Source organism: Carassius auratus, chromosome 13 (assembly GCF_003368295.1).
Source record: "Carassius auratus strain Wakin chromosome 13, ASM336829v1, whole genome shotgun sequence".
Lineage (NCBI taxonomy): Eukaryota > Metazoa > Chordata > Actinopteri > Cypriniformes > Cyprinidae > Carassius > Carassius auratus.
The window spans coordinates 1,862,591-1,876,480 of record NC_039255.1 but is presented as its reverse complement, the minus strand read 5'-3'; the positions used below and the strand labels follow the sequence as shown (position 1 = coordinate 1,876,480).

Genomic DNA, 13,890 nt, shown 5'->3' with positions numbered 1-13,890 from the left:
TATATATATATATATATATATATATATAACATATTTATTTACACTTTTTTCATGTCACTATATATTTATACCATGTATGTTTTTTTTTTTTCTTCTTTTTTTTTTTTTTACTTTGATTATGGATGTAAATACTATGGTACGTGAATATTAAATTCTTTCTGTACCATGGTATTGCCATCACTTTACTATGATACCACAGCAGTACTAAAAGTGGAAAGAGGGTTAGCGACTGTTTTTTTTTTTTAAATACATATTTTATGCCAGTATTTCAACTCCCTGAGGAACAAACATGTAAGCGTTTACAGAGATGCCACTGAAGATCGCTTCTCATGATGACCTACTTATAAACATGATTGTGAAGTGTGAGGTTCAGGACAATCTTAAGTAGGCCGGTGTGTGTGAGAGATTGCAGGGAGGTTCAGGAGAAACGCTCTGTTCTCACGGGAGATTGTCTATTTACAGGTTTGTGCCCATACAGCTGCATGAGACGGCAACTTTATGCCCTAAAAACACGTTATTGTTCAGCTACTAGTGAATAAACACACTCTTTTCTCTGAGAGTCAAGTCATGTGTTAGTCTGTTGTGTTACAGTAACTATAAGTGACAACGAAAACAGTGCAACCGTATCATTTATTCATACTGCAGTGCATGCTGGGAAGCTAAGAGCCAGCATTGCAATACAGACGTGACATTACTACAGTTAAAGCTGCAGTGCGTGATGTCTGTGTCTCTGTACTGTAAATACAGCATCACTAAATGCAATGAGAATAATGATTGTTTGTAGAAAGTTTGTGAGGTGATTTAATGATTATGTAGCTAGTAATTAATCTATAATTAAACAAGCCTTTGCATATAATATTGAAGACTTTACAGCATAATACTGTGACTTCATCTCTTGGCCCTGTTTACAACGAAAGTCACCGTTATTTAATTGTATTAACTCCTAACGTAACAATTACAGCAAATTAGCAATTAGGGAAATATTGAGAATTATTTATTTTTTTTAAACAGTGACATGTACTCTAAAAACATCATTCTTTGTTACTTTATTACATGCTTTTATCATAGTTGTAATGTTATATATTTGTTTGCTTATAGTTAAATTTAAATGTCAATCAATGTCTTAAATGATTTTGCATAATATTTAGTTTCTGTTAAGCTACTTCTACTATCACCCTACTTATAATATAGTGTTTTTATATCACTTTATTTGTATGTTTATTTAAATATATTTAATATTTAAATTTAATATATTTTAATTCAGTATTTTTTTTAATCTCATTTGTATTTATTTATTTGTTTGTTTAATTTATTTACTTTATTTTAATCCAATTGTTTATTTTGATCTAATGTTTTAATTATTTTAATCTAATTTCTAAATATTTTTTAAAGGCATCTTTATAGTTACTTGTACAAAAGACCACATTTATTCTGTCAAAATGAATATTTAATGTGTAATATTATTTGGAAAATATTTAGTTTCTATTCAGTTACTTTATTGTGCTACTTTCATCCTCACTGTTATAGTACTTAGTTTCTTTCTTTATTTTTTATCTTCTTATTTTTACTTCATTTTTTCCCTCAAATTTTGATTATTATTTTTATTTTATTTTATAAGTATTTTGTATTACTTATTTACATTTAAACTTTTTACGAACTATGACATCATCACTGACATGGGCTTGTTTTTGAATCACAAATCAGATCCTTCTGAAGCAGCAGAATATTACTTTGCTATTTATTAAGCAGATTAAGTGCAAAAGTCTTTAAAGATCATCTTGGAGTAAATCTTCTTATGACTTCCATCTGTGAAGATGAATCTGTTATCTAGCCATGATTTGATTATTTCCTTATAAAGGAAAATGATTATGCATGAAGTTTGGCCTGTAAGCATATTAGTAACTGCATAACAATGTCCCAGCATCATCAGTGAGGCGTTTTCTTCGGAGTGTGTGAAAATGTAGTTTAGACCCGACTTTAGAGGAAAACATACAGCTGTCCTTCACATATCTGCCAAACACACATTCCCCATGGAAATGAAATTAGGAATTGGAGCACATTGATGTACAGATACTGCTGACATCATAGTGGAACTTATTACAATCTGTGCTTTGTCATCTGAGGAATATTCCACTGCAGTTAATGGGTCGATGGAGTTTTGTACTGTATGTGTATGTAGATATAGATGATTTAATGTTTTTGAAAGAAGTCTCGTCTGCTCATCAAAGCTGCATTTATTTGATCAAAAACACAGTCAAAATTGTGAAATATTATTACAGTTTAAATAACTAATAACATAGTAAAATAGTTATTTAAATAACTATTTGAATATACTGTAAAATGTTATTTATTGTTAAATTTAAATTAAATTAAATTAATTATAAAAATTATAATATAATATTATATATATATATATATATATATATATATATATATATATATATATATATATATATATATATATATATAATTATAATTATAATATTAAATATCTAATTTAATTAATTTTAATTTAATTTAACATAGTAAAATAGTTATTTAAATAACTATGTGAATATTCTGCAAAATGCAATTTAATGTTATGATTATTATCAGCATTGTCTTGTCCAGTCAAAGTCACATGATCCTTCATTAATCATTCTGATATGCTGCTGTGTTATTTTATATATTTATTAGGGGTCAACCGATTATCGGCACCAATATTAAGCTTTTTATGCTTATCAGTATCTGTCATTTACGAAACCGATTTGCCGATAAAATAATTTAAAAGCATTTAAACAAAGTTTTTGTCAGAGCCCTTGATATTCTTAATTTTGACATTACTTTTCATTTTTAAACCAGACATTTATATCGGTTAGCTGTCTACTTGATCTGTAATAATCGGTATCGGCATCACCTATTAAAATAACTAGTGCATTATTATTATTTTTTTGCATTAAACTAGATTAATGCAAACATGTTTTCATTAGTTTCAAAGATTTTTGATCCCATACATGTGTGCATTTGTGCATGCATGAGTCTGATCTCTCAGTATGTGCTTTCCATCCTCAGGAGAACGTGTCTCTGGCTGATATTCTGTGTCTGCGGGAAGGTGGGCTGTCGGAGCAGGAGTTGTGGGCGGTGTGTGTGGAGTGTGTTTGTTCTCTCCAGAGCATCGGCCTCTCGCCGCTCTTTCACACCCTCTGTGTTACGCCCGACACGCTGGCCTTCAACGCTCACGGTAATGTGTGCTTCATGGAGCAGCTCAACGGTGAGTCACCAGCTGCATGAGTCAAACTAACACTCAGCACTCACTTTAGTCACGAAACATTGCTTTTAATGCATATCTCTAATGAATGGTTTTGACAGACATGATCTTTTGAAATCGACAGCGCTCTGTCTTCATAAGTGTGATTTTTCATGTGCACCTCACACGCTGTTCCATTGTAAAGATAATGGATGCATTCGTTTGCATAATGATAGCATGTATGACACCCTCCTACGAGTGTAAAAAGCATTGATTATTTGACATTGAAGAAGTGCACATGTATTCAACTGCGTCTGCAGCAATTAATTTGATCACATTGCTACCTTAAACAGCTCCATTAAGCCTTTAGCCCAAAAGAGCACATATTTGGAATGATAAATTCTCATATGTTCATGCTAGAGGTCGACCAATAGTAGATTTTTGCCGATACTGGACCACACCGGCCGATACCGATTAATCGACCGATATTAAAATAATTGAACGAAAACAGTGCTTTACTAATAAAAAATACATTACTGAACCTACTTTGTACGTGAATAACAATATTATTGAATATTATTCATATATTGACCTTTAAATTCATTAACTACTGTTAACAGAAGGAACTTAAAAATATTAGTAGATGTAGACATTAACACACTATCTAGTTGGCCATATTTAAATATCTGCACGAAGGCAATAGCATTGAAATTACATGTATATGAATATTGTATGCATACTCTCACACCTATATAATCAAAATAACAAAATATGGCAATTGCACACTGGGCAAAAAGCGCAACGCTAAGCCGACAATCAGCCAAAGCATCAGTGATTCCTCCACTAGGGGTCGCTCTCACTCTCGTACTGTAGAATGACAGCAGAGCTTCTCAGCCGCTTGAGCAATGAACAAAACCTGGAAAACTATCGGCATGGACATTTTTCCGATAACCAATAGTTCCAGCAATCAAATATCGGTGCCGATTAATCGGCAAAACCGATACATCGGTCAACCTCTAGTTCACACATAATTACTTTACAGAGTATTACTTTATTACTTTAGTTTTTGAGCATTCTCTCAAAAACTACAGTGGAGCAGAAATGTCATCAAAATGAATTTAACTTAGCTTATTTGGCGCTTGACGAGTGTTAATTACTGGCCCAAACAAATACGGCGTCCTGTAATGCGTGAAATATTGTCACTGTGTGTTTTCCAGTGAAATCACAAATGTAAATCCAAAACCATCAAGGAAAAAGGTCTAGATCTGCTTCAGGTCTCACAGGTGAAGATTGAGACTAAGAACTATATAAAAGCAACCACTGGTTTCGTCCTCTAACCCATTTCTCAAAGGCTGCACTGCATGCTGTCTAAATATACCGATGGCATAACCCTGAGGAGCTTCTGGAGGATCTGACATACTCAGGAGGAGAAAGCCTGGCCTATTTCAGCTGCAGAGCTCTGCAGAAGCGTCTGGAGGAGAATGTGAATCCTCTTCAGCCTGGCCTAGTTAGACTAAGACTCACTTACTTACTTACAGAGAGAGAGCAATGTAATTAAACATCAGCGCTAGAGCGTTTGATCATTCTGCGCTTTTGTGTCTTTCTTAGAGAACTATTATTAGAGCACATGCATCTGTGCTTTCTTTCATGTCTTATCAGTTTGTGTGATTTCTATCTCTCATGACTTATTGCATGAAGATGCATTGCTCAGATTCGACTGAGTTTGTGGAAGTGTAAGAATCAAGTTGATTTTGTTGTTTTGTCCTTGTTCTCAGATGATCCTGACGGCTGTTTTGTTCCTCCAGAGTTTGATAAGACTGGAAGCACATTTGAGGTGAGAAAGCATGAATCCAGGAGCTTGTTATGAACACGCATTACAAATATACAGTCGTACTGGTACTGTAACTTATCCTGAAAGAAGGCATATAATATATATATAATATATATTTTTTTATATTAATTGCATTATACATCAAGATTATTTTATTAAATAAAAACAAAAATAAAAATAAATGTTACTTGAAATACATGTAAAATGTTGATATAAAATAAAAAACATAATGTATTTAAAAATAAAATATTTCAAATAAAATCTAAAAGTTTTTCTTTTTTTTCATTTTTAGTTGGTTTAACATGCTTAAATAAATTAAATAAAAATGTATAAAACTTTATAGAAATTTAAAAAAAAATTCTAATGACAAAACAACAAAATTACTAAAACTTTAAGTAAAATTAAAATACAAAAATAAATAAATAATTCAAAATATTAAAATAAACTATATTAGTATCCCAAAGTGTAACTTATATATATATATATATATATATATATATATATATATATATATATATATATATATATATATATATATATATATATATATATATCTTTTCATGTTAATTGCATTAGAAACCAAGATTAAGATGTATTTTACCTTAAAAAAAAATTACAAAACACAACAATAAAAAAAATATATATATATATATATTGCTTGTCATGTGTATTGGATTAGTCACCAAGATTATTGTTCATAAAACTGAAAAACGTAATAAACTTCATCTAAAAAATAAAATCACTGAAATAAAAATGTATCAAAACTATTAAAAAAGCTAATAAAACTGACAAAATACAACACAATTACTAAAAAATGTGAGTAAAATTAAAATGATGTATTTTTAGGAATATTACCGATCATAATATATCTGTAAAAGGTGTGTGAATGATGCTGATGAGCCATGACACACAGATATGATATTATATGAATCATAAGCCCTGAGGACTGTGATCTGTGAGCCAAAACATTTAACTTCCAGCTAATTACACACGAGCACAAAGATGTTCGTGTCATAATATCACATGCAAACAACCCACTGGCTTCTATATTATATGTGTTTATAATCCATAACTCTGTACTGTATTAAACATCAATCGTGTGAGAACCACGAGCCAGAAAGACTGGAGGCGGCTTGCTTTTCTGAGATGAAAGACCTTACGTAATGTTTCTTTCAGAAGGGGAAGAAACAGATTTTTATTTTAAACACAAGTTGAGGATGTTTTCTGAATTGCTGATGATGGGATGCATGTTAGCTTCAGGTGTATGCAATCATGATGTTTTTTATTGGGCTGTTTGCTGCATTTCTGATCTTAAGTCAGCTTTGATGGAGAGTACAGATTGCTGCATGCTGACCAATAAAACACTGATTAATGAGAAGAAAATATCATGCATCTGATAGAATTTTTATTTTTGCATGTTCGTTACATCATTTTAATAGTATTTGTATTTGCATAATCATAAAATATTTTTAATGTTATAATTAATATACTTCTCTTTTTTCAGATGGAGGCCCTTTTAGCATGTTTGTTAATGTTAATTACATAATTTTATTAAATGTTGTCATTTTAATTTTATACCTTATACTTCATGTTTTTATTTTGATGTTCATAACATAATTTTTATAATATTGTTTTAATTTTCTTTACATAATTTTGTAATTTTAATTTTATATTTTATTTTTATACTTCATATATTTTTTTAATGAAGGGATTCACTTATTTTAATTATTTTATTGCATGTGTATAGCATATTTTTTATGTTTTGCGTGTCATTTGAATAATTTTGTAATTAAATTTTAATAATGCTATAATTAAAAATATTTATACATAATTTTTTATAATTCATATGTATATTTATTTATTTATTTTCAGATGGAGACTTATCTCATCATTTTATTTATTGATTTACATCTTCATTCCATAATTTAAGTAACTTTGTCATTTTAATGATATACGTTAAATACAATGTTATTTAATTTCATGTTCATTGCATTATTTGCTCATTTAATATTTCATTTTTAGGGTGACTAGTTTTTTCCGACTACACAAGGAAAATAGCCTTACTGAACTAATAAATAAAATAAAGAACAAAATACATTTGCAATTTTTTATTGTACAAAATCAGGCTCATAATGCACATCTAGTGGACCAGATGCAGGTTTGCAAACTGAAAATATTTAAATGCTGGCAAGAAATATTGTTTCTGTCTTTCTGTCAGGGTCACATGTTCTCGTTAGGCTCCACCCTGTGGGCGGCGCTGGACTCTGTGTCGGAGGCGGAGCTTCAGGTGGAGTTGAGTGAAGAGAGCAGGTGTTTGCTGAAGCAGATGCAGCGAGAGAAACCTGAGGATCGACCACCAATCCAGGTTCAGCACATTCTTCTCATCGTTAATATAACATACAAATCTACATACATTGTATATCTACATTAAGTTAAACTAAATGAGAATATTAATTTTGCTTAGGCAACTAACTGAAATAAAATAAGTTTAAGCTTTTTTATATATTTTATTTAATTTCAGTTATTGTTTATTTTATTTCAAGTTACTAAATTTTTTTTAATGTTTTTAGTTTAACTAATAATATTGCTGTCAAGTATTTTTAACAATTAAAATAAAACACTATTAAAAATCGAATAAATAAAATTGATATCAGAGAATAATGTAATAATAATAATAATAAAATAATTAATAATTGATGAATAATAAGACATATACAAATTAATTTAAAAGGTAATATATATATATATATATAAATCTTTTTTTTACCTGCATGTCGTGACCATTAACTGACATTCAGAGAAGAGTAAATTATATAAACTACATATTTTATATTTTATTTGTTTGTCTGCATGTCATGTGACCATTATCTGATCAGAGAATAATAAATAATACAAATATTTTATTAGTTTACCTGCATTGCAACCATTATCTGACATCAGAGATCAATAAGAAAAAAAATACATTTTAATAATACATTAAATTAAATAATTAAAAATTACAAGTTTTTTGTTAATATATATATATATATATATATATATATATATATATATATATATATATATATATATATACACACATATATATATATACACACATATATGTGTTTATATAATTCAGTAATTAAAATATACAATATGAATCGTTTCAGGGTGATTAGACACAGTAAAGAGACAGATTTGTCTCTGCTGTTGTTTAACGTCTCTGTCTTCAGGATCTTGTCTCTCAGGCCGAGGCTGTTCTCGGTGACGTCTCGTCTGCAGTCATCTGCCGAAAACTGTCCTCCATCGGCCGAAGAGTCCTGTCCATCGAGTCCATCGCTGCTCTGCAAGGTGTGAGCTCATCACACACTGCATCTCATGCTCTGGGAGGAATCACAAGGGCTTTAGGAGCTGATGATTCAACACAAAAATGGCAATGAAAATACCCAAAAGTGTCATAAGGCGTATTTATATTTTTAATGATTAAAATAAAATACTATAAAAATATATTAAGTATTGCAATTATTGTATTTGTTTACCTGCAACCAACTTCTGACATCAGACAATAATAAATAATTAAAAATAATAAATAATACAATTATTTTGTTAGTTTACCTGCATGCCATTTGACATCGGAGAATATTAATAATGTAAAAAAATAATAATAATTACCAGCATTATGTGACAATTAACTGATGTCAGAGAATAATAAATAATAAAAAAGTAATAAATAATACAATTATTTTGTTAGTTTACCTGCATGCCATTTGACATCGGAGAATAATATTAATAATGTAAAAAAAAAAAAAAATGTTTACCAACATGACCATTAACTGATGTCAGAGAATAAAAAAATAAAAAATAAAATAGATGCATAATAATAAAAATATTTATTTTTTAACCTTCATGTCATGTGACCATTAACTGACATCAGAGAATAATAAAACAATAATAATTAGTTTACTTGCATATAATGTGACCAATATCTAGAGATTCTACAGATTAATAAATGATAAAAAGTAATAAAAAATATTTTATTAGTTTACCTGCATGTCATGAAAACCATGAACATGCAATTTTTATTTTTTTATAATTAAAATTATTATTTTTAAACTTAAATATCAAGTATGTTAGCTCAGAAAGCGTGTGTGAATCCCTGATCTAGTTTCTTAGCACGCTCAAATCGTTCCGTCTGTTCACAGATGGATGGGAGAAATGCAGTTTCCAGTTTCTGGATCTCCGAGCCTCGAGATCGAACTCCATGGAGCATCCCGCCGGAGACCGGACCATGATGAGAAACTACTCGTCTGATTCATACGACGGTGAGGAGCTGCTGCTGAGACGCAGAGGTCTGGTCTGGTCCGGAGGTTCGGCCGAGCTCTCTCCAGACAGCAGGTCTCAGAACAGTTCTCCGGTGCACAGGAGGAGTCAGGAGAGGAGGCCGGGGAGAGCCAGGAGAGCCCTGAACCGCTCCTGCTCCGTCCCGGACTCCAACAACCCCCCGGCACTCTCTCCTCCGTCCCACACGCCCATCAGCATGATGATGGCTGACCTGTCCGAGATCACGGAGGAGGAGGGCTGGAGCGGGAGCCTGCGGAGGACCAAACTCAGGGATTCAGACTCGGAGGGAGCGTGTGAGACGGATCAGACTGAAGCTGCAGGAGCTCGAAGCCCCCCGTCATCTGAACACGGAGACACAGAAGTGCACAGCTCCAACATCGTCAACAAATCTGTGTTGTGCCTGAAAGAGGAATCTCAGAATCAGGTGCGTTTGGTGAAGCAAAACAGTCCAAATATGACTGTTTTTGTTCAATTAAGGCGATACACTTCAGGTAAGGCCATTGCTTTTACATGCAGTTTTTACATTTTGGACTATTTCGCTTCCATAACATGCCTTCTGTGTATTGAGCCTAATTTCCATCATGCAATAAAAACATAAGGTAATTGTTTTTATCTAACAATTTTAAATTTATATCTCACAGTTTTTAAAAATTTGTAATTCTGAATTTATTTCTCACTTCTTGATTATTTCATGCAATTCTGAGTTTATATCTAATAATAAATTTTTTTCATGCAACTATGAGTTTATCACCAACAACTAGATTTTTTTTTCTTTCCTATTTTGTTCCCATTTCTCGTAATTAGATTTTTTTTTTATTCTGAGTTTATTTATCCTTATTAGATTTTTTTTTTTTAATTCTGATAATATTTCTCATAATCTTAATTTTTTTCTTGGAATTTCGAGTTTATTTTTCAAAAAAAAAAAAAATTCTTTTTTTTTCTTTTTTTTTTACAGTTCTGAGTTTTTTTCAACAGTTAGATTTTTTTATTATTATTATTCTGATATTATTTCTCGAAATTAGATTTGTCATGCAAAAAAAGAGTTTATTTCTCACAATTTGTTTATTTATTTTTTTTCGCATTCTGAGTAGAAAATTCTCAGTTGCGTACAAAATCCTTATAATAGTGAGATATAAAGTCAGAATTCTGAGAAGAAACAGAGGGGCGAAAAAACTCCTAAATGTCTTTTGATATTTTTTATTCCATGATGGTAACTAAAAAACAGAATTTGCAAGATATGAACTCAGAAATCAGAAAGAAAGAAGTCAGAATTGTGAGATAAAAAGTGTAATTACTTTATTGTTATTATTATTTGTATTCTTTGGTGGAGATGTACTATTCAATCTTTCAGACTATTGAAAAAAATTGACATTTAAGTGTTTATTTTATTGCACATTATATATGTGCATCCATAGATTTCGTTTTATTACAAGTCTTTAAAACCTGTGAGTTTTTTCTCCTCTCTAGTAACACGTTTTTTACCCTATATTGTATATTGAAGTGTCCTAACTTAATCCCAGGACTAAATCCAGCACTCATGTTGATGTAAAATCATATTGTGTGTTATTTTCTTTGTCTCTTTCTCAGTGGATCTCTTTGCGAGATCTTCTCTCGCTCTCTTCTCAGCCGTTCTCAGTCAGTGAGCTCTGGGCTTTATGCTTCACGTGTCTCTCGACGCTACAGACCTACATCGACCTCCCAGGTCAGTCGAACACACACAAGATACTCCGCTTTGTCTTGATTTAGGTATGATGTCCATAGTACATTTATACTGATGGACAGTTCACCCAAAAATGAAAGTTGTATTTGTTTTTCCATACTATGGGAGTCAGTGGGGACCGGCAACTGTTCGGTAGCTGATGACATTGCATTTAAAATCAGGGTTGCATTTATTATTATTTATTTACATTTATTTAAAATAACTGTGCTGTGTTACATTAGACTACCTGTGTCTGGACTCTGTGTATGTGGGCTGTGAAGGAGAGATGCTGTTTCTGAGACCTAAAAACTCAGGTAGGAGAACTACAGAACATCTCATTACCATCATAACAGCTGTCAATGAAGAGTCGATATTAAATCAGAACGAGCTTTATCGACTTTATAACATTCAATTATTATATTTTTATTAGTTTATTAAAACGATGTTCCTTTATTCCTTCTCAGCCTCCTGTGATGCATTTTTTCTGGCTCCTGAGTTTCAAGAACATGGAATTGTGACAGAAAAGGTCTGTCTAGTGACACATTGTGGTCTATTTGAATGAATGTGGTTTACAGTGTGTGTTTGCTCGTCTCTAGGCGTGTGTGTATGGGGTCGCAGCTGTTCTCTGGGCTACGGCCAAGTTTCATTTGTCTCCCGATCAAAAGCTGGCCATGCCGAGAAAACTCAAGAGGCTTCTGCTTGAGATGGCCAAAAGAACTCCAATCGAAAGACCTTCTATTGAAATGGCGAAAAAGGTACTTGCGAATCATTTAGTCATTTAAAACGTACATGCTGGAGTCAAATTTGAGTCTTTCACTCTAAAACATAGGATAAGATTATAAAAGAGTATTATATTTATAAAAAAAATTGGTCAATATTTCATGAATAATATAATTTTGATATAATTTTAAAACTATCTGTTGACAGTTATTTTTTATAATTATTATTTGTGTTTTATTATTATTTTATTATGAATAATTTTTTGTATAATTAATGTATACTTTTCAAGAACTATAGTTAGATTGAGTATAATTATATTTATTATAAATAAAATAGTTTTTATATGCAAAATTAATAACTATTTATTTATAAATAATTATATTTATTATGAAGAAAAATAATGGCTATTTTATAGCAATTATATATATATATATATATATATATATATATATATATATATATATATATATATATATATATATATATATATATATATATATATATAGCCCAAAACATTTAGATTTTTTTAAAATATATTTTGATAAGCATTTTGTCCAGAAAGGATGATTTTAATTACTAAATTAAAGTAATAAAAAATTATGTGCAGAATTTTCATATTTTTTTGCATATATTAATGCAAATTTGGGGCAGGATTTAGTGTAATTGTTATGAGATTAATGTCAAAAAGTAATTAGAGTGTTAATGGTCATAGAATCGACTGATCATTAAGACTTATTAAGAGTTTCTCTATGCAGTCCAAGCATGTCTTGTTTTTTCATCTAAACACATGTTCTGTTCTCTCTCGTAACACATCCAGGCTGTTTAATGTGCTAATGTGCTTTATGTCGGCTCTTATGTTCTAGTCGTGCCGTGATTACCTCTCCCGCCAGGGAACGAATGCAGAGAGCGTGTGGACACAGATCATCATCCGTGTTCATCAGGTGAAGCGTCACACTTATTTCATTCAGAGGATCTGTGCAGATGCAGATCTGAAGGAGTCACACGTGGGCAGGGTTTCATCAGTCCTGTGATCTTGTTTTCTGTGAGAGTGTCTGTGTGTTTCACCCGCCGTCGACTGTCTGGCACAGAAACATCAAACATCAATAGTCAATAGTCAATGACTGATTTTGTTCAGAGGTTGATCTTTCAGCTCTGGAGATTCAGTTGTATTTAAGGCAAGACACCCTGGGTGAATAGGGTGAAGAATAAAGCTAATATTTATCACCATATTTCCCCAGTTGATTGATTGCATTAAAACCTTTTTTTTTTTTTTGCATTACAAGTTTTCTGAAATTTTATGTTTAAAAAAGCAAACATGGCACTAAATAATTAAACATACATTCATTTGCATACATTTCCAGAACAGAAATCTGAACATTCAGGTTTAAAATTCTTGTTTGATTTTGTTGAGATTAAATTCTTTTTTTTTACAGAGAGGATGTTGGATTTCTCTTTTTATCACTTAAGAATTCAGAAATTTACCATGTTTTTTTATGAATAAAATATTACATCAACAAAACCAGAGGCCCTCGGGAGAAACCTTTAAAATAAATAAATGAAACTGAATACAACTGTAAAATTTGGTGAATGTAAGTGTTAACTGGAGTAGAGAAATAACTTTATGTATTGAAATTTAAATAAACAGATGTAAAGTGCAATAAAAAGTCAATTGAATTAAATATTAGCAAACCCCTCTATAAAAACCTTCAGAATACAGATAGGAATAAAACTGTAAAATTTGGTGTATGTAAGTGTTACTGAAGTGGAGAAAAAAACAACTTGTTTTAAGAAAATTGACTAGAAAGATATGCATTGTAATTGAAATCTACAGACGTAAATAGAAAAAGTGCAATAATTAACCAGGTGAATGATATATAAAAAAATCCTTCAACAAAAATCTTCAGAATTTAGATAAGAATGAAACTGTAAACTCTGGTGAATGTAAGTGTTAACTGGAGTAGAGAAATAACTTTATGTATTGGAATTTAAATACACAGATGTAAAGTGCAATAAAAAGTCAATTGAATTAAATATGAGCAAACCCCTCTATAAAAACCTTCAGAATACAGATAGGAATAAAACTGTAAAATTTGG

The 13,890-nt window shown here is 30.9% G+C and overlaps 1 protein-coding gene across 1 annotated transcript in view; it reads left to right on the top strand.

Moving 5' to 3' along the window:
- LOC113112312 (kinase non-catalytic C-lobe domain-containing protein 1-like) overlaps positions 1 to 13,890 on the top strand; it is a 40,805-nt gene that overhangs the window by 874 nt on the left and 26,041 nt on the right. Inside the window, exons 2-11 of the mRNA XM_026277759.1 lie at positions 3,052 to 3,250; positions 5,002 to 5,060; positions 7,276 to 7,422; positions 8,270 to 8,387; positions 9,239 to 9,801; positions 10,965 to 11,079; positions 11,319 to 11,390; positions 11,541 to 11,602; positions 11,673 to 11,831; positions 12,660 to 12,737. Coding sequence (XP_026133544.1) covers positions 3,052 to 3,250; positions 5,002 to 5,060; positions 7,276 to 7,422; positions 8,270 to 8,387; positions 9,239 to 9,801; positions 10,965 to 11,079; positions 11,319 to 11,390; positions 11,541 to 11,602; positions 11,673 to 11,831; positions 12,660 to 12,737 — 1,572 coding nt within the window. The remainder of the gene's footprint in view (positions 1 to 3,051; positions 3,251 to 5,001; positions 5,061 to 7,275; positions 7,423 to 8,269; positions 8,388 to 9,238; positions 9,802 to 10,964; positions 11,080 to 11,318; positions 11,391 to 11,540; positions 11,603 to 11,672; positions 11,832 to 12,659; positions 12,738 to 13,890) is intronic.